General features: G+C 43.6%; 1 protein-coding gene across 2 annotated transcripts in view; it reads left to right on the plus strand.

The window, feature by feature from the left end:
• The first annotated feature begins 9282 nt into the window (after positions 1 to 9282).
• The window catches only part of PDSS2 (decaprenyl diphosphate synthase subunit 2), a 276730-nt gene continuing 261381 nt past the window's right edge, over positions 9283 to 24631 (plus strand). For both annotated transcript variants that reach the window (XM_075338370.1, XM_075338371.1), the window contains exons 1-2: positions 9283 to 9322; positions 22557 to 22835. In XM_075338370.1, the coding sequence (XP_075194485.1) occupies positions 22570 to 22835 (266 nt within the window). In that variant the 5' untranslated portion in view covers positions 9283 to 9322; positions 22557 to 22569. The remainder of the gene's footprint in view (positions 9323 to 22556; positions 22836 to 24631) is intronic.

The following is a 24631-nucleotide window of genomic DNA, read 5'->3' on the forward strand; positions in this document are numbered from 1 at the left end:
AGTAGACGTCCATTTATTGATCTGCTAAACTTGCCGGTGAGGGGAACTACAAGTCCCTCACCAACCATCTAGAGTCCGAGCCTCAGCAGCAACGAGGGGGCCCATAAGGGGATCGAGCCTGGAGCCATCTCACTTGGTCCACGCTACTGGCAAATGGGCCAAAAAGGGGAGAAAAGGCAGTAGCGACTTCCCTGGATAGACCCCACGGTACTTCAAGTCAGGGGTTATCCGAAAAAAGGAGTGCAAGGAAGGCAAGTTAACGGTTACCCTTAGACCGGCCTGAAGGAGCTCCTGGTTCTCACCTGGTTTATCTCAGCATCGCCCGGGTTACCTCACAGAAACAACAAAAGTGAGTAAAGAGCAGTTGAAAGACATTTTGGACTGAGACTGAGTTATTCTGGGACCTGTTGTTCTACAAACTGGAGCCCCTGGGGCTGGCCTCACTCACGGGAGGCCACACCATCCGACTGCAGACTCCATCAGCCCCAGACGCTCATTAAACCTGCAGTGGCAGTCACCCATATCCCTGACTGCAAACCGTGATTGGCGTCACGACACATGCAAACAAAAACTACATACCTGTTGCCTTGCCATATACTAAAGAAGACCCTGTGGCGTCCCTGAAGGTGGATAGGTGTCCCCGTTACTCCTGGGCTTCACACATTCTTCAAGAACTATCATCAGTGCAGCCTGAATGAGATACACATGGATTTAGGAAATTGTCCACTTTTTAGCTGTGCACATAATATCTAGACTATAGATGTGACCATTCTTAAAATGATAAAGATATGGAGATGCAGAGAAATGTAACTGGATACCTAAATATACAAATTCAATGGCTTTTATTCAGTTAAGTGTAAGATTATGATATCTTTATTGTAAGTTTAAGAAAAGCTACGGTACATCTGTATATACCACTGGCCTAATCCTACACACTACTTCACCAATAATGACAAATGCTCCCACCTCCATCTGTAGCCCCCCACATCCCAAGTGGTAACAGCAACTCATCCACCACCAGTAATTATAAAAGGGATGCTAACCCACTCTCAGGAGGCACATCACCAATTTACTCTATGATTCTTGTAACCCACGTATCGGTATCCCCATCCTGTTCTGCTCTCCTCCCGTGGCAGGGACGCCGGCTCTCTCATCTTCATGAATGCCCAGCAATGACTGCTCTATTGCACTACACAATACTAAAGGATAACTGAAGTGAGCACCAATATGTATATATGTATACAGAATGCAAGCCAAAAAATACATAATCAATAAAGATGAAGGCTGCACATCCAATAATAAGATAATGGTATAATGGTACAAGCATGCTGACAATTATAATGAAAAATGCAATGCATTCCCTTGTCATATCTTTAAACTCGTCAAAGAGTTTGATATTGACTAAAAGGGCCACTTAATATGGTGGTCTCCTAAAAAGAGCCACTCCTTGGCTAGGTCCTTCCCGGAGGGATATCTGGCTATTTTCTGTGTTGAGACTCCTAACAGAGGCTCCATGGACCTTTTTTGATTTGCATACTTCCCAGGGGGCAATGCACCTAGGATTTCACTGTTTTGAGCACCTTTGTTGGCTGCTGGCAGTGTTTTCTCTGGCTGGTCCCCCCGAGATCAGTGATTATTTTGTCTTGTTGGTCTACTAGGCATTGCTCCCACATAGCCAGGATCCTGCTCCACACTGATGAGAGACAACGCCCGAGGTGGCTGTCTGTGCATGGATGCCTGGCCTTGGTGTTTCTCTTGTCATATCCTTAAACTCATCAAAGAGTTGGATATTGACTAAAAAGGCCACTTAATATGGTGGTTATGGTGGTCTCCTAAAAAGAGCTAGCTAGGTCCTTCCCGGAGGGATATCTGGCTATTTTCTGTCTTGAGACTCCTAACAGAGGCTCCACAGACCTTTTTTGATTGACAATTATAATGAAAAATGCAATTTGCTAACTGGAAAGTGAACATGTGAATCATGAAATCCATACCTGCCAAGACTATTAGGAAAAAAGAGATATTTAGCAATCGCATTGATCAATGTAACCGAGCCCCAATACCTCGCTCAGCTGAGAGGCATCAGGTATCTAAGGCACCTTCCCTTAAGGATGATGCCTGAGCAACGAGTTCTATATATTGCTAGTTCTCAGGTCCCTAGTGCTGCTGTTATTGTGTTGTGTGTTGTTGCTGATTACTATACGTGTTTCAGTGCATGACAAGTCCACTGCTGCAACTATCCATGCCAGCTGCCTGCTACGATATTCACTGCCGCTGCTGCAAGTTTCCCCACCGACCACCTTCTATGATATCCGCTGCCGCAAGTTTCCACGCCGGTGCTGCATCCATCTATCCATCCAGGCTGAATCCACAACCACGGGTGCTACTAATGTTTCTACAAAAAGAGACTGTATCCGTGGCACCAGCTGCCAAGGTACCGGTGATCCCCTGGTGCTGCCCTCTGTTGGCTACCTACTGTACCAGTGTGTGTGCTTATCATCACCTCCAGTGGCTTTAGTGAAGACTCGGTAGCCAATCCAGTTTGTTCCTCCAGGTCAATGATTGGTACCTTCGGTCCAGTGGATCAATTAACCCCGTGCTCACCTGACGAGCACAACTTTAAGTAAAAGTATATTCTTAGAAGATTGAATCATGTTAGTCATTATTGTGATGACATTTCAATGTTACATTATTCCAGTTTCCAGCAGCTTTTTCTGACTTTTACACAAAGATTTGTATAAGATGTGTAATAATTATCTGATTATTATTCTAACCCTCATTTTTTCATACTATAGGTCAACACTGTGGTATCTTCAGAACCAATACCTAATTTTCCATGCAATTATAATCTCAAGCTCAGTTATTTTCACGTAATATTGGTCAACAAAAATGTCAAATGATGGGGTACTGCAAATCCTGATAAATATTAACATTAGTTATAATGATTTTCTTTTAGTTGGTTTTCAAATTAGTTCTATGAATATAAATCTCACTCTTTCAACCTGACATAAAAAACTGCCTTCTTAAAAAGGACCTGCCACTTGCTCAAAAAAAAAATCGGTGTTAAATACATTTTAAAATCTCTAAGCTTCCCTGGCAATGCCAATTTTTGCCGTGTAGGCTGCATCACTCAATTGAACAGAGATTCATAATTGTTGCTTTTGGAGAGCAGTATGTGAAATCTCTGATTGTACTCCAACTGGGCATTATGTCAGAGTCTTCTCTGGGGGAAAATGCTTTCACCCCTCCCTCCCAGACACTACCAATCACAGCTCGGCAGATGATCTAGCAGTCTCTGACACTGCGGAGTTTTGAGTGAAATGTGAATTGAGTGATAAAATGAGAAGAGCAGCAGAATCGGGAGTATAGAGATTTTTACAAGTTTTTTTAACTCAATGTTGTTAGAGCAAGTGACAGGTACTCATTGAAAGGGATATCTGTTTTAGTAAATAGCTGTATTCTCCATAACATAAAAATTCTAGAGCATATTAAAAACAATCAACAGTATTGTATCGCTCCTCATATTCCTCTCGTCAACCTATCAGAAAAGTACTAGTAAAATGACAACAGTTCAGCACTGATTGGATAAATGTTTAGAAGGAATAAAAAAGGAGCATCACAACATCCCAACATAAGCTATGACAAATAATGTTCCCCAATTTTTGTTTTGCGGTGAATACAAGTGTTTGCTAAAACAGACATGTCAGGAGCGGTGACATATAATTTAACAACTGCTACGGTATACTATATAAGAGATATGCTGATTTAGCCCCAATTAATCAAAATCCAGGTGTTACCATAACTCCTTATTTATTTGTTTTCTCAGTTTTGTCTCTCCCCCCATAATCTTCTTTTTTCCCCATTGATATGGCTGTATGAGACCAATAGAATAAAACTATATTGTGGATTTTTTTTCCTTTTTTAAAGTGCTACATTTTACTCCAAATAACCTAATAAATTAATTCTTCAGGATATTACTGTCATGTTGATGTCTAAGATATATATATATTTTTTTGCAATTTTCAATATATGCAGTTAAATGTATTCATAATAAATAACCATATCTTTCGTATTCACTTGAGTAGGGCATTTTTAATATTTTTTTTATATTTCATAAAAAAAAAAGAGAGAGAGACAAAACAACTGGGGAATGTGACTTTTTTATTGCTCAAATTTTCTCTGTAACTGGGGCATCTATTATTACCTGTTGACATCTAAGCTGTTGACATCACAGGAAATAAGACTGAAGATGAACATGTTGGAAATATGGCCGTGCGGCCACCCAAGGTAAGGAACAGGCGCTGAGCAAGGCGATGTTTTCAGATTGCCATTGCCAAACACTCACTCCTGTGCTAATGACAAGGGGAAAACAGATAGACAATCCAGACAATGCAGTGACTGCTCTGTGTGACCCATGCTCATCTAATTCATGACAAGCTGTGGTGGACCTCACATCAGAAATCTTACTTCAGTTCAACTAGAGTAAGTTTTGTGGTGAGGTGCAAGCCACTTTCAGACATGCCAGAATTATTAAAGGGGTTGTCCTTCTCATTCCCCATCTATGTGACCTAGAGGGATTCCCCATGTCCTGATTTCTAAAAGAGGCAAAAATAGCCTACCATATTAGAGGCTGCTTTAAAATATTCCTAAAGTGCAGTCTGTCAAAGCAAATGGTTAAAGGCAAAGGTCAATTGTTGGAAAATGACACTTAAAGGGGTTGTCCACTACTTATTATTTTTTATTATTATTAATTATTATTATTATTATTATAGTGCCACTTATTCCATGGCGCTTTACATGTGAAAAGGGCTATACTTAGTATGGACAAGTACAATAATCATAAACAAAAGAAGGCACAGACTGGTACAGGAGGAGAGAGGACCCTACCCGCGAGGGCTCACAGTCTACATGGCATGGGTGAGGATACAGTAAGTGAGGGTAGAGAAGGTCGTGCAGTGCTATAGCGGACGGACGGTTACGGCAGGTTGTAGTCTTGTCGGAAGAGATGGGTCTTCAGGTTCCATTTGAAGCTTGTCAAGGTAGGCGAGAGTCTGATATGTTGTGGCAGAGCATTCCAGAGTATGGAGGAGGCACAGGAAAACTCTTGGATGCGGTGGTGGAAAGAGGAGATGAGAGGGGAGTAGAAAAGGAGATCTTGTGAGGATCAAAGGTTACATGCAGGTAATTACCGGGAGACTAGGTCACAGAGGTAAGGAGGAGATAGGTTGTGGGTGGCTTTGTAGGTTATGGCTAGGGTTTTGAACTGGAGTCGTTGGGCAATATGTAATCATTGCATCATATATTTTGTAATAGGGGACAATATTTGAGGGATGACCCTTTTGTTTATAATTACAGGATCTGAATATATCTTAGGATGATTGCTATAAAAGTGAACTTTTCTATTACCGCACATTTTTTATATTTATTTATTCTAGAAAAATCTGTGCTCCGAAAATCAAAAAGCACTCCTTTCCTCCCAAGCCATGCGGTGTGGCCAAACAGTACAGTATTGTCAATTGTGGGGTACTGCCACATTCTGGAAAATTTGTGTAATACATTATGGGCCTTTTTTTTTTAAACTATTTTCATTGTGAAAATTGGAGATCTGGGGTTAAAACAACATTTTAGCGGTAAAAAAAGTAATTATTTTTTTTTCCATCACCCAATAGTAAGAAATTTTGTGACACACCTGTAATGTTAATATACTTACTGCACTCCCAGATGAATTCATTGAGGGGTGCAGTTTGTAAAATGGGGTCACTTGTGGGGGGTCTGCTGTTCTGGTACCTCAGGGTCGCTGCAAATGTGACATGGCATCCGCAAACCATTCTAACTAAATCTAAACTGAAATAGGGGTCTTGTTTCCCTTGTGAAGCAGCTCCACTGTTTAGGCACCTCAGGAGCTTTCTCAATGTGACATGGCACACGCAAATCATTCTGAGTATAGCTGAACTCAAATATGGTGCTCCTTCCATTCTTCAATTTGTACTTTCCCTCAAAAGTTGTTTTCGACCATATATGGGGTATCATCGTACTCAGGAGAAATTGCACAACAAATTGTACGGTCCAAATAAAATTTGGGGTACGAGTAACATTTTTGTGGTTACAAATGTATTTTTACATTTTCATGGCTCAATCATATAAAATTCTGTGAAGCCTCCAGGGGTTCAAGGTGCTCACCAACCATCTAGATAAATTCCTTGAGGGGTCTAGTTTCCAAATTGGGGTCACTTGTGGGGGGTTTCTACTATTTGGTACCTCAGGGGCTCTCCAAACACAACATGCTGTCTGCTAACGATTCTAGACAATTTTACTCTCTAAAAATTCAAATGGCGCTCCTTCCCTTCCTAGCCCTGCCGTGCACCCAAACAGTAGATTTCCACATGTAGGGTATCAAAGTACTCAGGAGAAATTGCACAACAAATTGTTTGGGAGAATTTCTCCAGTTACGCTTGTGAAAATGCAAAATTTGTGGCTAAAGTAACATTTTTGTGGGAAAGTTACATTTTCATTTGTTCTTTCCACATTGCTTTAGCTCCTGTGATACACTTAAAGATTTAATAAACTTCTTGGATGTGGTTTTGAGCAGTGTGAGGGGTGCAGTTTTTAGAATGGTGTCACTTTCAGGTATTTTCTGTCACCTAGGCCTCTCAAAGTCACTTTAAATGTGATGTGGTCCCTAAAAAAAATGGTTTTAGAAATTTGTTGGAAAAATGAGAAATTGCTGATGAACTTTTAACCCTTCTTAGGCCCTGTGCCCACAGGAGAAAATACCCGCGGATTTTGCTCTGAAAAACCTGCGGATTCTGTAGATTTTCCAGATAAATCCGCAGGTTTGTGCAAGTACAGACACTCCCCATGTTATTCTATGGGATTTGGGGAGGGCTGTTTCAATGCTGCGAATTTTGCACCTGCGGAAAATGTTACGGATGTCCCGCAGCCGCAAAGAACTGCATGTCAATTATTCCTGCGGATTTTCCTGCGGATTTCCTGCCTTTCTACTATGGAGATACAGGGGGGGGTGAAATCCGCAGGAATAACGCTCGAATTCCGCACGTTTTCTGCATGAAATTCGCAATAACAGATAGCTGTGGATTCCAGGGAGCTGCTGTGTGAACCTGCCGAAATACCTGCAGAAAAATCCGCAGGTACATTTTCTCATTGGCACAGAGCCTTAACAAAAAATGTTTCCAAAATTTTGCTGATGTAAGGTAGACATGTGGGAAAAGTTATTTATTAACTATTTTGTCTACTACTGTATAAGGCTCTGGTTTAAGGGCATAAAATTTCAAAAGCACAAAATGTCACGAAAAAACAATATCAGAATCACTGGGATCCAGTGAAGTGTTCCAGAGTTATAAACTGTGAAAGTGACAGTTGTAAAAAATGGCCCGGCCAGGAAGGTGGAAAGCGGACGGTGGTAATTGGGGCCCATACATTAGCACTGATGTAGTTGTTCCATCCTGGAGACTCATGCTGTCATTATATATATATATATATACATATATATATATATATATATATATATATATATATATATATATATAAAAAAAGAGATATTGTCTTTTCCCCCACAAAGCCCCTGCACCTGTATTTATTCCCATTGTTCTATGCAATATGGTAAAATTAATAGTGTTACCGTATTTAAAATAGCAATTCTATCCTCAAACAGCCATACACCTGGCTATGGAGACAGAAAAGTAAAAAGTTACAACTTTTAAAGGAAAGAAAAAACAAAAGCTCAAAACGGAAAAGTGTCTCATCCTAAAGGGCTGAAGAGGATTTGGCGCAGTGGGGGCAGCGAGGGGAATAACATGGGGACTATTCTTGCAGCAATGTCACACTGCATATGTGTGGCACTGTTCATGTGGGGCACTGTTGTGTGGCACTGCTCATGTATGGCACTGCTAATGTGTGGTACTGTTGCGTGGCACTGCTCATGTGTGGCACTGCTCATGTATGGCAATGCTAATGTGTGGCACTGTTGCGTGGCACTGCTCATGTGTGGCACTGCTAATGTGTGGCACTGCTCATGTATGGCACTAATGTGTGGCACTGCTCATGTGGGGCACTGCTAATGTGTGGCACTGTTGTGTGGCACTGCTCATGTATGGCACTGCTAATGTGTGGCACTGTTGTGTGGCACTGCTAATGTGTGGCACTGCTCATGTATGGCACTGCTAATGAGTGGCACTGTTGCGTGGCACTGCTCATGTATGGCACTGCTAATGTGTGGCACTGTTGCGTGGCACTGCTCATGTGTGGCACTGCTAATGTGTGGCACTGCTCATGTATGGCACTAATGTGTGGCACTGTTGCGTGGCACTGCTCATGTGTGTCACTGCTAATGTGTGGCACTGTTCATGTGTGGCAGTGTTGCGTGGCACTGCTCATGTGTGACACTGTTCATGTGTGGCACTGCTCATGTGTGACACTGCTCGTGTGACACTGTTCATGTATGGCACTGCTAATGTGTGGCACTGCTCATGTGTGACACTGCTCATGTATGGCACTGCTCATGTATGACACTGCTCATTTGTGGCACTGCTCATGTGTGTCACTGCTGTGTGGCACTGCTCATGTATGACACTGCTAATGTGTGGCACTGTTGTGTGGCACTGCTCATGTGTGACACTGCTCATGTGTGTCACTGCTCATGTATGACACTAATGCGTGGCACTGCTCATGTGTGGCACTGTTCATGTATGGCACTGCTAATGTGTGGCACTGTTCATGTATGACACTGCTAATGTGTGGCACTGTTGCGTGGCACTGCTCATGTGTGGCACTGCTCATGTATGGCACTGCTCATGTATGGCACTAATGCGTGGCACTGCTCATGTATGGCACTAATGCGTGGCACTGCTCATGTATGGCACTAATGCGTGGCACTGCTCATGTATGGCACTAATGCGTGGCACTGCTCGTGTGGCACTGCTGTGTGAACAGACACTCTGGTGGCTGCAGGATTGGTCAATCACAGGTAATTCCTAACAAAAAACGAAAAAAACGGAGTCAATATTATTCTTCCTCAAAGGTTTTTGTCATAAAAAAACAAACTAATTATAAAACACTACCGACAAAGTCTACCACACGGACATGAGCCGGCAGCTGTGGAGCTATAGCCTATGCAGCACGGCACAGACGTCACGGTCACTAGCAGCAGACTCTACTACTACCGCTGTCCGTGGCTGTATAACTAGTGCGCATGCACAAGGAAGTCTCGTGGAGAGACCTCTACCGCGCATGCTCTAGGAAATCCCGCGTCTTCCCGCGGGGTAGTTAATCTCGCGTACTTTTTACGTCTTCTCCAAGCGCATGCGCGGTGAGTATTGTTCGAATCGCGTGTGACTGAGTGTGACCGGACAGTGTATCACCTGTCTGTTGTTTTCGGTGTAATAAAATGAGACGCTCCCGGTGCCGCCTGCAGCTTGTACAGCGCTAGCGCTCTCTATGGCTAGGTGTGCGTGCTGTATGCAGGGTGTCAGTGGAGAGTGCAGAGGGATTCGGTAAATGATGAAGTTACTCCAGTGCCTCCCAGTGCGCATGTGTGTCCGCTGTACTGTACTGTACTGTACAGACCTCCTGCACGTGGTGCTGGGACTGATTAGCTGTGACCTTCTAGTCATGGCTGTGAGCCTGCGCCTGTACACGTATGTGAAGGAACATGCATGGCCACAGCTTACATGGCAGAGTCTTTACAGGGTCTGAATGGTCTGCATTGTACAGTCTTAGGCCTCTTTCACACATCCGTGCAAAACACATGTGTGTATGTGCGCTAGCCGTGTGACATCTAATAGCGCACAGACAGCAGGAACGTCTATACTCACCTGTCTCCAGTGCTGCTGCGTCCGGGTCTGTGGTGCAGTAAATATGCATGAGCATAATGAACGGGCTCGGAAGGCTGCTTTCACACCTCCGGTTAGAGCAGAGCCGGCCAATCCGGCTCTAAAACCTATGCAATGGATGCGGCGACAAAACCGCATCCTATGCATAAGTTTTTGACATGCGGCCTGTCCGGTTTTTGCCGCTTGTGGCACGCTACTGAGCATGCGCAGTGGAAAAAATGCATGCGGCGGCCAGATGCGGTGTTTGCCGCAGGACGCCACATTATTATTATTATTATTGTTTATTTATAGAGCACCATTGATTCCATGGTGCTGTACATGAGGGGGTTACATACAGAATACATGTACACGTTACAATAGACAGACTAGCACAGGGGGAAGAGGGCCCTGCCCTTGCGGGCTTACATCCTAAAGGATTTTGGGGAGGAGACAGTAGGTGGGGTGTAGGTGGGGCGGCAGCTCCGCACGGTGGTGGGGCGGCAGCTCCGCACGGTGGTGGGGCGGCAGCTCCGCACGGTGGTGGGGCGGCAGCTCCGCACGGTGGTGGGGCGGCAGCTCCGCACGGTGGTGGGGCGGCAGCTCCGCACGGTGGTGGGGCGGCAGCTCCGCACGGTGGTGAAGCAGTGAGGTCATTGAAGGTTATAGGCATTTCTGAACAGATGAGTCTTTAGGTTCCGTTTGAAGCTTGCGAGTGTAGTAGATAGTCTGACGTGTTGAGGCAGTGAGTTCCAGGAGACTGGGGATGCTCGGGAGAAGTCTTGGAGTCGGTTGCATGAGGAGCGAATGAGAGAGGAGGATAGAAGGAGATCTTGGGAGGACCGGAGGTTACGTTTTGGAGTGTAGCGAGAGATTAGTTCAGAGATATATGGAGGAGACAGATTATGGATAGCTTTGTAGGTCAGTGTTAGTAATTTGAATTGGATACGGTGGAAGATTGGGAGCCAGTGGAGGGACTTGCAGAGAGGAGACGCGGGGTGGTATTGAGGAGAGAGGTGGATCAGTCGGGCAGCAGAGTTAAGGATGGACTGGAGAGGGGCAAGTGTGTTAGCAGGGAGACCACAGAGGAGGATGTTGCAGTAGTCGATGCGGGAGATTATGAGGGCGTGCACTAGAATTTTTGTAGATTGGGGATTGAGAAAAGGGCGGATTCTGGAGATATTTTTGAGTTGAAAACGGCAGGAGGTGGTGAGGGATTGGATGTGCGGTATGAAGGACAGGGCAGAGTCAAAGGTCACTCCGAGGCACCGAACTTTGGGTGCTGGGGAGAGCGTGATGTTATTAATTGTAATGGATAGATCAGGTGGAGAGTGCAGGGGAGATGGAGGAAAGATGATCAGTTCAGTTTTGGCCATATTGAGCTTTAGGAAGCGAGAGGAAAAGAAGGAAGATATAGCAGATAGGCACTCTGGGATTCTGGACAGCAGAGATGTGACATCTGGACCAGAGAGGTAGATCTGAGTGTCATCAGCATATAGGTGGTACTGGAAGCCATGGGACTTTATGAGTTGTCCCAGGCCAAATGTATAGATAGAAAAAAGTAAGGGTCCCAGGACAGAGCCTTGAGGGACACCAACAGAGAGAGAACGGGATGAAGAGGTTGTGTGGGAATGGGAGACACTAAAAGTGCGGTTGGAGAGGTATGAAGAGATCCAAGAGAGAGCGAGGTCTCTGACACCAAGGGAAGAGAGGATCTGTAGTAGCAGGGAGTGGTCAACAGTGTCAAAGGCTGAGGATAGGTCTAGAAGTAGGAGTACAGAGAAGTGGTTGTTAGCTTTGGCGGTAAGTAAGTCATTTGTGATTTTAGTCAGGGCAGTTTCAGTGGAATGATGTGGACGGAAGCCGGACTGTAGGTTGTCAAAGAGAGAGTTAGAGGAGAGGTGGGAGGAAAGTTCAGCATGGACATGCTGTTCCAGGAGTTTTGAGGCAAGTGGGAGTAGCGATATGGGTCGGTAGCTGGTAGTAGAGGTTGGGTCGAGGGAAGGTTTCTTTAGGATAGGTGTGACTGTTGCATGCTTAAAGGCAGAAGGGAAGGTACCAGTTGTTAGAGATAGGTTGAAGAGATGGGATAAGGCGGGAATAAGGATAGTGGTGAGGTTGGGGAGGAGGTGGGATGGGATGGGGTCAAGTGCGCATGTAGTGAGGTGCGCTTTTGAGAGAAGATGTGCAAGCTCTCCTTCGGTGATAGTGGGGAGGAAGTTTATGGGGGAGGGGCAGTGGTCTGTTATATAAAGGGGTTGTGGTGGTTCAGCAGAAAAGACTTGTCTGGTTTGGTCGATCTTTTCTTTGAAATATGCGGCGTCCATAGGCATGCATTGCAAATCGCGCCGGATGCAGGTTTTTTTGCCGGACAAAAAAACGTGCCAGGCAACGTTCCATCCGGCCGCCGCATCGGTTAAATCTGCCGCAAGCGGCAAAAACCGGACCCAACGCAAGCCCATGCAGCACAATCCGGCACTAAGGAAAGTCTATGCAAAAAAAAAACACAACCGGCGGAAAAAAAAACGGTTGCGGTTTTTTTGCAAAGTGCCGGATTGTGCCGCACAGGAAAAAACGGATGGGTGAAAGCAGCCGAAGTAACAGCAGAGACAGCAGCACCGTAGACAAGTGAGTTTAATTATTTTATTTCAGACACATGTTTTCCTTCGGTACTTGTCACACGGATAACCAGTGGGCGGTCCGTGGGACATCAGCGCTGCTAAAGAAAAGCGGACATGTCGCCATGTTGAGCACACAGACGAGTATGCTCCACACTGACACATGTCCGTGTGAAAACATGGAGGTTTGCGCAGACCCATTGATTTTAATGGGTCTACGTGTCTCCAGTACGTATGAAAATGGACATTGCACGAATTGGAAACACAGACATGGGAAGGAGGCCTTGCATTGTGCTGTCATAAATGGCTACCACATTGCAGATCCCAAGTCTTATCCTCGGGTCTATCGGGTTTTGCTGCAGAGTCTCATTTTGAGCTCTTCACAAATGGAGGGATAAATATATCAAGGCAGCCAATATGGAGCTGGAAGGATTCCTTTTAAAGGGGTTATACCAAGTTTGCAAGTTATTGCTGGGATCCTAACAGTGAGAATTATACAAGGCACTCCCAAGATGATTTGAAGAAAAACTTATTCATGTGCGTAACAAAAACGTTTTCGGTCCTATGTGGACCTTCCTCAGTAGCACATATGTGAGGGAAAACGCTGTGTGGGCTGTCAGACGCGGAATCCACCGCTGTATGGGGGCTGCATGCGTATGCATGGCAGCCAGGCAACGTTCCATCCGGCCGCCGCATGGGCTAAATATGCCGCATCCGGCAAAAACCGGACCGAACGCAAGGCCATGCAGCACAATCCGGCACTAATGAAAGTCTGTGCGGAAAAAACGCAACCGGCGGCAAAAAAAAAAACGGTTGCGTTTTTTCTACAAAGAGCCGGATTGTGCCGCACAGCAAAAACCGGATGTGTGAAAGCAGCCTTACACACCTGGCAATACCGTTTGTTACTTTTTTTTTTAAATTATTTACCGTTTGCTATTTATGTTTGTAGAACATAGGGGGTGATCTAAAGTTTTCTTTTTCCCTTTTTGTTTTTTGATTATTTTTACACGTAAAGGGAACCTTTCATGTGAAACACACTATTAGGCTATGTGCGCACTTTGCGTTCAGTTACTTGCAGTTGTAAACGCATCCTCTGGCAGAAATTGTCTTTGCCAAATTTGGTTTTGACTACAAAAATGCTAAAAATACGCTGGCGTTTTAACGCGTTTTAACTGGTTTTTACCGCGTTTTACATGCTTTTTCATTGCTTAAAGTCAGATGCGTTTTCAATACAAATACACTACTAAATAAAGTTTAAACATTCAAAACTATGAAAAAAGGAAAACAATCATAACGAATATCATGCTTAAAATCATACACAAAATAGCTAATTTTATTAAAATGACTGTGATTTAATAGTTATGTTTCAAATAACGTTAAATTAGTGATTTTCATTAATTTAATTGTCGGACTGTGTGTGTGTGTAAAGGGACATATCATGCCCTTAATATAATGTCAAAAACGCATGCATTTATTTTGTCAAAAAAGCATGTTAAACGGTAGGATTGTGATTCAGGATGCGTTTTGAAAGTTCTCATTGACTCTAATGTTAGCAAAACGCTGCCAAAATGGCAAAAACAATTGACATGCTGCTTCTTTAAACACAGAGTTTTTGACAAATTTTCTGCAACTGAAACGCAGCGTTTTTAAAAGCATTGTGCGCACAAGAAAGCCCAATTTCCAATAGAATTTGCCTGAAAATCAAAACGCATACATTTTTGCATTAAAACGCTGCAGTTGAAAACGCTGCGGAAACGCATGAAAAAACGCAAAGTGCGCACACAGCCTTAACGTGCAGCTATGGATTAATCTGTAGGGTAATAGCGTTGTGAACCTGTCCAGTGCCTGCACTTAGAGCCTCGCTTTAGGAAAAGAACTTCTTCCTCCCGGCAGCTTTCAGCTTCCAGTCATAGGGAAGGCACCGGTGCGAGTTTAGTCAATGTATAGTTAGCGGTGGCTGAAAACGCCCCCGGCACTGACTGACAGCCAACTGAGCTGGGCAGGTTCATAACGTGATTATCCCCGTATCTGTAGGTTAATATCGGTTTTTCACATGACCAATTCACTTTAGCCAGTCCCCCAGAATGGTCACTGGAGCTGAAACGTCTCATGGATTAATAAAAGGTTCAGTTCGTTGGATCTGCTGCTCATTCTCCTTAGTTGGTGGAGTTGGATCAAGTCCTTAGAGGTTTGCACCCCTTCTTTCAAAGTGCTGCCGCCGTTTCATTAACTACTGTGCAATACACAATACACAATACTTTAGTATTGCTGTGTACTGTTCCATTGACATTCTATGAAGTTCATCCACACCTTGGACTTCATAGGAATGATAACGTGACACCCAATCATGGAGTAGCATGGGGACAGGAAGCCATCATCAGAAGTGACAGTCATCATTGTAAATGCTGCTGTCACCCATTTAAAGCCTTAAGCAGACATCCATTTTTCACATATGTATTCTGTCAGTGATTTTCTGTGATGGGGCCGTTCAGACATCTGTGTTTTTTTTTTTGTCTAGAAATTGAGGAGTCTTATGATTTTTCTAGCATCACTGATAAGTTCCAATACATTTCCATGAGTTTCTTCAGAAAGGAAGAGGACTTGAACTCTAGTGTCACCTACAGTCAGGGCCAGAAATATTTGGACAGTGACACAAGTTTTGTTATTTTAGCTGTTTACAAAAACATGTTCAGAAATACAATTATATATATAATATGGGCTGAAAGTGCACACTCCCAGCTGCAATATGAGAGTTTTCACATCCAAATCGGAGAAAGGGTTTAGGAATCATAGCTCTGGAATGCATAGCCTCCTCTTTTTCAAGGGACCAAAAGTAATTGGACAAGGGACTCTAAGGGCTGCAATTAACTCTGAAGGCGTCTCCCTCGTTAACCTGTAATCAATGAAGTAGTTAAAAGGTCTGGGGTTGATTACAGGTGTGTAGTTTTGCATTTGGAAGCTGTTGCTGTGACCAGACAACATGCGGTCTAAGGAACTCTCAATTGAGGTGAAGCATAACATCCTGAGGCTGAAAAAAAAGAAAAAATCCATCAGAGAGATAGCAGACATGCTTGGAGTAGCAAAATCAACAGTCGGGTACATTCTGAGAAAAAAGGAATTGACTGGTGAGCTTGGGAACTCAAAAAGGCCTGGGCGTCCACGGATGACAACAGTGGTGGATGATCGCCGCATACTTTCTTTGGTGAAGAAGAACCCGTTCACAACATCAACTGAAGTCCAGAACACTCTCAGTGAAGTAGGTGTATCTGTCTCTAAGTCAACAGTAAAGAGAAGACTCCATGAAAGTAAATACAAAGGGTTCACATCTAGATGCAAACCATTCATCAATTCCAAAAATAGACAGGCCAGAGTTAAATTTGCTGAAAAACACCTCATGAAGCCAGCTCAGTTCTGGAAAAGTATTCTATGGACAGATGAGACCAAGATCAACCTGTACCAGAATGATGGGAAGAAAAAAGTTTGGAGAAGAAAGGGAACGGCACATGATCCAAGGCACACCACATCCTCTATAAAACATGGTGGAGGCAACGTGATGGCATGGGCATGCATGGCTTTCAATGGCACTGGGTCACTTGTGTTTATTGATGACATAACAGCAGACAAGAGTAGCCGGATGAATTCTGAAGTGTACAGGGATATACTTTCAGCCCAGATTCAGCCAAATGCCGCAAAGTTGATCAGACGGCGCTTCATAGTACAGATGGACAATGACCCCAAGCATACAGCCAAAGCTACCCAGGAGTTCATGAGTGCAAAAAAGTGGAACATTCTGCAATGGCCAAGTCAATCACCAGATCTTAACCCAATTGAGCATGCATTTCACTTGCTCAAATCCAGACTTAACACGGAAAGACCCACAAACAAGCAAGACCTGAAGGCTGCGGCTGTAAAGTCCTGGCAAAGCATTAAGAAGGAGGAAACCCAGCGTTTGGTGATGTCCATGGGTTCCAGACTTAAGGCAATGATTGCCTCCAAAGGATTCGCAACAAAATATTGAAAATAAAAATTTTTTGTTTGGGTTTGGTTTATTTGTCCAATTACTTTTGACCTCCTAAAATGTGGAGTGTTTGTAAAGAAATGTGTACAATTCCTACAATTTCTATCAGATATTTTTGTTCAAACCTTCAAATTAAGCGTTACAATCTGCACTTGAATTCTGTTGTAGAGGTTTAATTTCAAATCCAATGTGGTGGCATGCAGAGCCCAACTCGCGAAAATTGTGTCACTGTCCAAATATTTCTGGACCTTACTGTATATGATGTAGCATTTCTAAAAAGTCAATATCAACCCTTCCACCCCTTAATGACCCATGACATACTGGGTACGTCATGGATCGTGTGCGGTTAATCCCCGCCCCCTGCCGTGTGCAGGCTGCGGCGATCCGTGCACATATCAGCTGTTTTCAACAGCTGACATGTGTGCCTGCTAGTCGCGGGTGGAATCGCTTCCACCCGCGACTATTAACCCCTTACACCTCGCTGCCAAAATCTGGCAGCGAGATTTATATGCGCGCCGCCATTATGCTGACTTACCGTGCCCCCATCGGACGTCACATGATCACGTGACTTCCGGTGGTTGCCATGGTAGCACAGGGTCATGTGATGACGCCTGTAGCTAACACGAGTCATTTACTCTCAATGCCGCAATACTGCCGGCATTGAAAGTAAAGCAGCAGATCTTAGCTCTGTAGCTGTGATCTGAGATATGGCAGAGCGATCAGATTGCTGATCGCTATAGCCCCCTAGGGGGACTAGTAAAATAAAATAAAAAAGTTTCAAAAAATTAAAAAAAAAGCCTAAAAGTTCAAATCACCCACCTTTCACCCTATTAAAAATTAAAGGGTTAAAAAATTAAAAATATACACACAGTTGGTATAGCCGCATTCAGAAATGCCCAATCTATCAAAATATAAAATCAATTGATCTGATTGGTAAATGGCGTAGCAGCAAAAAAATTCCAAACGCCAAAATTACGTTTTTTGGTCGCCACAAATTTTGCACAAAGTGCAATAACAGGCAATCAAAGCGTAGTATCTGCACAAAAATGGTACCATTATAAACATCAGCTCGAGACGCAAAAAATAAGCAGTCACTGAGCCATAGATCCCGAAAAATGAGAACGCCACCTTTTTTGGACAAGCTTGTGAATTTTTTTTAACCCCTTGGATAAAAGTAGACCTATACATGTTTGGTGTCTACAAACTCGTACTGACCTCAGGCATCACACTGACACATCAGGTTTACCATATAGTGAGCACGGTGAATAAAATATACCAAACACTATTGTGCGATCACACTTTTTTGCAGTTTTTCTGCACTTGGAATTTTTTTGACATTTTCCAGTACACTATATGGTAAAACGTATGGTTCCATTTAAAACTACAACTCGTCCCACAAAAAACAAGCCCTTATATGGCAAGATTGATGGAAAAATAAAAAAAGTTATGGCTCTCGGAGAGGGAAAAAGCCCCCAGAAAAACGCAAAATGCCCGGGGGCTGAAGGGGTTGAAGCGAACCAGTCACCAGGATTTTGCTATATGAAGTAAAGGCAGTGCCATACTGGCACTACAATGCTGAATCCAGACATACCTTTTGTTGAAAGATCAGATGCTTTATTGCTGAAATATCTTTAATTAAAGTTCCAGAAATGTACTGCGTGTTTGATTGGCGTGTGCAGTGGTGTGGGCCTTTGTGGGTCGTGTCCTCGGTGTATATTCCTCCTCCTGCATCCTCTATGACGTGCACCCTTTGCTTAAATATCGTGCCACGCCGCCATTGATGCTGTTGGCGGCACATGTGCATTACCTTATTATTTATGTCTTCATTAAAGTGGCGCCGGATTCCGTGCATGTGCGTACCTCTATCTCCGGCGCCATTTTATTGCAGACACTGTGGAGAAGACTTAGTGCAGATAACAGCAGCAATGGCAGCGCGGCGCTATATTTAAATAAAGAAAAGGGACCATCCAATATAAGACGCAGGATGATTAATATACACCGAGGACCCGATGCACACGTCAATCAAAGGTGCAGTGCATTTCTTTAACTTTGATTACAGATATTTCAGCAACCAAGCATCCGATCTTTCGACAACAGGTATGCCTGGATTCAGCATCTGAGTGCCAGTATAGCACTGCCTTTAAGTCATATATTGTTCCCTTTAACAAGCCCTTTCACATGACTTGTGATAAGAAGCCAAACCCAAGAAACTCAATTTTCAGATGTGTTTTGGGGTGTTTGCTCCTCATCAGTGCAAAGCAGGAGATCTGATTTGGCTGGGCGGGAGGCCTCTGACTGAGGGTCTAAAGCCACTTTCACATGTTCAGTATTTGGTGAGTTTTTACCTCTGTATTTGTAAGCCGAACCCAGGAGTGGGTAAAAAATACAGAAGTGGTGACATGTGTCTATTATACTTTACCTCTGATTGTTCCACTCCTGTTTGGCTTACAAATACTGAGGTAAAAACTCACTAAATATTCAATGTGTGCACGAGGCAGCACAGCGGGAACAGAGTGTCATGCGAGGGTCATGCGACTGTGATCCAATCGTGTGATCACACCACAGCTGAGGGGGGGTGCGAGTGAAACAGGATCGAATTACACTCGCAGCATTATGCGACTATTTTCTCGGTCCGATTAGTCATCACTCATGGGAGCTACCGTTTTCATTTCAATGCATTTGCAATGGACTCGCGTCAACATGCGTTCACCTGCGTTTGCGTGCGTTATAGTGAGGATCCAGCGACTTGCAGTTTTTTAACTTTTTTCAAAAACGCTACTTGTAGTGTTTTTGAGCTGCGTCCAAATACTGTTTTTCACTGGATCCTGACTATACTGCACGCAAACGCATGTGAACGCTGGCATGCTGATAGACAGGATCCTGCTTGCTCTATTGAGCATGCCCAGAAACCAGCCTGGCGTGATCAGTCTCTATCTCCCCCTCCCTCTCTCTCCTCTCGCTCTCATCCGCCTGAGAGCGGCGGATTCTCATAACCAAGGTAAATATCGGGTAACCAAGCAAAGCGCTTCACTTAGTTACCCGATGTTTACCTTGGTTACATGTGCAGGAAGCAGGCAGCCGGTTCCTAGCAGCTACGGACGCTCGTAACCAAGGTAAATATCGGGTATCCAAGCAAAGCACTTCGCTTAGTTACCTGATGTTTACCTTGGTTACCAGCGTCTGCAGCTGTCAGATGCCGGCTCCCAATCTATCACGTTCAGTTCCCCTCACTCCCGATCACATGACTCCAATGCCCGCCCATAAACTTCAAGTGGCAGGATCCTGCAAAATAACACATGCGTTTGCATGCGTTTTTCTTTGTAAAAACAGGATCCACTTTTACAGCAAAAAAACGTTCATGACGCATGTTAAAAAAACATAGTGTGAAAGCAGCCTTATAAGTCTGTTTACGACAACCTTGCCCCCTCCACAATGGGAAACCTTCTCTGTTTAGAAATAAAATAAAAAAAAATACCACTGACCCTAATACATGGCACAAACAGCCAGAGAAACACCACAAACAATCCCACTGGATCATAAAACCAATGGACATACGGCTGCAGCATTCACACGTCCTTGTTTCACAGTCCATGCATGGACAATAGTTTTGGAAAGTGGTTGCAAGTCTATGTTTGCCTATGAGGCTGCAAAGGTTAGGTCAGAAGACGTCTTAGCCAGACTTGAAATCACGGTCATATTAATAATGCAGCCTAGGGTAAGATGAATAGCTTCCATCCTAGTGTAGAATGATCCAAGGTTTTTATTTCTAATACATGAAAGAGTGATTCACGTTAGTCTCCCCAAACGTCTCCCTAGTCGTGTAGGTTTGAGTGAAAGCATCAAGATGGGCAGAGAGAAGTCAGAGGAAAGCTGAGGGAACTCTTCTTCCTGCACCCAGCTCTTTCTAAAACCAAAACGTTATTTTCAACGATATTTTAGCTAAAACATAATGCTTCATATGAGGGAGCCGGCTTTCTTTTTTGTTTCGCATATTTTGGACACCATTTAACTGCTGACAGATTCCCTCTGAATGTTTTGGGAAGTTTTCAAAACTGGAGACATCATAGAAAGTTTCCTGTAAGAGAGAAAGCAAAGTATTGAAACACATTTTATTAGAGGGTCAACCTCTTCATTGGGAACATTCTTTATCTTATGGGTATCCTGTCATGTAAAAAGGGCTATTAACCTGCAAGTATGGGGTTAATCTGCAGGTTAATAGCGTTTTGGTGCCATGTGGCTTCCCCACTACCAGAAGGAAATTAACTTTATTCCTCCCGGCAGTCTTGAACGTGCAGTCATAGGGACATTTCACCTGGTTCGGCTTCAGTCACTGCTCAGTACATAATGAATGACAGCTGAAACAACGCTTCCAGCACTGACAGCCAGCTCAGTGTTACATCAGTACAGAGCCGGCTGTCAGTCAATGTCAGGGATGGTTATCATGCATTGGTGGTGAATGAAACCACATCAGCTGCACCTCTGACTGAAAGCCTGATGCTGCCGGGAGGAATAACGTTAATTTCCTCCTGGCAGTGCGGCTCTCATTGCAGTGTCCACACGGCATCAGAACATTATTAACCTGCAGAATAACCCCATATCTGAGGTTAATAGCGTATTTTTTTTAATACATGTCAGGTTCTCTTTAAAGTTTCTACCAAACAGAAGAAATGCACCATACCTTTCAATATCTGTTCTGGCGGGTATGCGTAGGCACCAAGTCATCAGCGCCACTCACCTCTCAATGTGGAAGGGAACTGACAAGTCTTTTAGGGCTCTGTGTACATGTTTATTATTTGCAGCAGATTTTTCTTCAGCAAAACACCATATTGTTGGCAGCTAAACATGCTGCAAAAAATATGCGTGTTCTTGCTATGTTTTTTCTTGCGTTTATTTTCCATTTATTTGAATGGGCCAAAAGCACTGAGATAATTGACATGTTGCAGATTTGAAAAAACGGTACTGTAAAATACTGCGTTTTTTCCCCCCAATAAACGTAGCGTGAAGAAGCCCTGTATGATATATAGGGTGTAAACAAAATGGTCAACTGCCACTGGTGTTTGCCATTCATTTCTGGATCAGTTGGAGTAATTAATATAGAAAGAACACACACACATTATATATATATATATATATATATATATATATATATATATATATATATATATATATATATATATATAATTTCTAATATATAATCTCAGTGTATGTGTGTATGTCCGCTAAAGGAATCCGCACCGTCGCATGTACAATCACGAAATTTTGCACAGACACTCCATGTGACTCAGGGAACGTCATAGACTATGTTTAGGTGGGAAAATGTAACCCCGTGCTTTCCAATTACTCTACGAAAATCCTGCCTCCATTAAACTGAATGGAGCTGGGAGCTGCAGGCTGTAAATAGCAACTGTCAGTGGTTGCTATAGGAACAAAATAAACTGTTAGTATACGAAGCTTATGTGTGAGGTGAAAAGATGTCGGTGGTGAGACGGATAGAGAGACAGAAAGAGAGACAGAAAGAGACAGACAGAGACAGAGTGGTGAAAGAGACAGAGCGGGGAAAGAGACAGCCCGGCAAAGAGACAGCCCAGCAAAGAGACAACTGCCCAAAGAGACAGACGGGCAAAGAGACAGACGGGCAAAGAGGCAGGCTTGGAAAGAGACAGCCGGGCAAAGAGACAGCCGGGCAAAGAGACAGACCTAGAAACAGACAGACGGGCAAAGAGAGACAGACGGATACAGAGATTGAGACAGATAGACTGATGTAAGTACAGACAGAGAGATAGAAACAGACAGATAAGGAAAGTGACAGACAGCGAGACAGACAGCGACACACAGACAGATACTGGGAGAGAGACAGAGAGACCGTTACTATCCCAGGCAATGCCAGGGTACTACAGCTAGTAATTATATATGTGTATATATATATAATATGTATGTATGTATGTGTGTGTATATATATATATATATATAAATATATATATATATATATATATATATATATATATATATATATATATATATATATATAATTTATATATGTATAATATATATGTGTGTGTGTGTGTAAATATGAGTTATTTATGTTTCTATTTTTGGTAGGTGCGGTGGCACAATGTCTGTGATGCAGTGTGCTACGTTGCCCTTGCGGATTTTTAGACACAGTCCCGGTGGATTTTGCACGAGAAGGACAATCAGCCTCTTTTCTGGCTCATCTACAACTACACAGTGGAGCAAAGTGGTTTCTGATGCAGAAAAAATTGTGGGCTATCCAACGTCCTTTATGAGTCTCCGCTGCCTTCTGAGTGATGAACTGAGTAACATAGCCATGCAAGTTCGAAAGCTGGTGGGAACTAAGCATCCTCTGCTGAATACAGCCAGGTAAGGTAATGTGTTCCTACATGAAACACATTAAAAAGGCCTCTGCTAGATGAATGTCTTTAGAACTATTTTCAGTTTAATATTTGCGGTGGATTCACATCATGCCTTATTTATTTTTACGCTTTTTGGTAAATTTAAGTATTTGCATTTTCTAGTCAGGAGACTTTTCAAGCCTTTCTGTGATATCCTTCAACAATTTATCCATTTAGGCAGAGCTGTATTCACAATTCTGTCGGTAGTCATTGATATTAGCCAACAAGTATTTAGTCACATAAACCATCTAAGGCTATGTGTACACAGTGTCTTTTATCCTTAACGGTTTTTCCACAATTAATATTATGACAGATCAATGTAATATGCAAGAAACTCTGGTGATATTCTGATCTTTGTCAGCACATATGAGCAGCCATTGTCCAACCAAGTCTAAAGGCTGCTTTACACGCTACGATATCGCTAGCGAGCGTAGCCGCCCCCGTCATTTGTGCGTCACGGCCAAATCGCTGCCCGTGGCGCACAATATCGCTAACACCCGTCACACGTACTTACCTTCCTAGCGACGTCGCTGTGGGCGGCAAACAACCTCTTTGTTAAGGGGGGTTTCGTGCGACGTCACAGCGACGTCACACAGCGGCCGACCAATAGAAGCGGAGGGGCAGAGACCAGCCACATTAATGACACGCCCACCTCGTTGCCAGAGGACGCAGGTAAGCTGTTGTTCGTCGTTCACACGTAGCGATGTGTACTGCCTCAGGAACGACAAACAACCTGCGTCCACAACGAGCAACGATTTTTTTGAAAATGAACGTGTCAACAATCAACGATTAGGTGAGTATTTTGATCGTTGACACTCGCTCATAGCTGTTACACGCAACGATGTCGCTAACGACGCCGGATGTGTGTCATGAATTCCGTGACCCTGACGACATATCGGTAGCGATATCGTTGCGTGTAAAGCACCCTTTAGGCCGGTTTAACATTTAACATGTCTGATATGCATGCTCTGAGTATGGACCGCGATGTCCGGACCTGCCACAGGTCTCCCGATGCAAACTCAACAATCTCATATATACCTATGAGGCTTTTAAGTTCAGGTCATTAGACCCGCAATCGTTCAGGACACTGGGGTGTGTACTTCAACTATGAATATAGGGCATCCTTAGGCTAAAATCACAAGAGTGTATAAAAAATCATATATTTTTCAAACAGAGAAAATTCAATTTTGCATCAGTATTGTCATCTATATGCAACCTGTATGACATCTGTGTGCTATCCATTCTTATACATCAATAATTAAAACCTTATACATGAAGAGGGACCTGTCACGTGTAAAAAAAACACTATTAACCTTCAGATATATGGGGTTCATTTGCTGGTTAATAGCGTTCGCAACCTGCCCGGTGCTTGCACATTTAGCCCGGTTGCCAGGAGGAAAAGGATTTTATTTCCCCCCTGCAGTGTTTGGGTTTCAGTCATGGGGTGGCGCTGGCGAGGGTTTAGTTATCGATCTGTGTATGGAGAGCAACGGCTCTAACTGCGCCCCCCACACTGACTGACAACTGCTCAGCGTTAGAAGAAGCTGTCAGTCAGTGCGAGGGGCATTCTTACAGCTGCCGCTCTGTACACAGATCGGTGACTGAACAAACTACACGATAAACTGCCCCCAAAACGCATCGAAAACTGCACAGGGCCTTACACAGATCGTTGGTCTGTGTAGAAAATCGTTCATGTGCGCATACCCATTCACTAATATTAGTCTGTGTGCTGTTTGTTTTCCACATGGACAGTGCTTGGACCGA

Source organism: Anomaloglossus baeobatrachus, chromosome 3 (assembly GCF_048569485.1).
Source record: "Anomaloglossus baeobatrachus isolate aAnoBae1 chromosome 3, aAnoBae1.hap1, whole genome shotgun sequence".
In the NCBI taxonomy this organism is placed as follows: Eukaryota; Metazoa; Chordata; class Amphibia; order Anura; family Aromobatidae; genus Anomaloglossus; species Anomaloglossus baeobatrachus.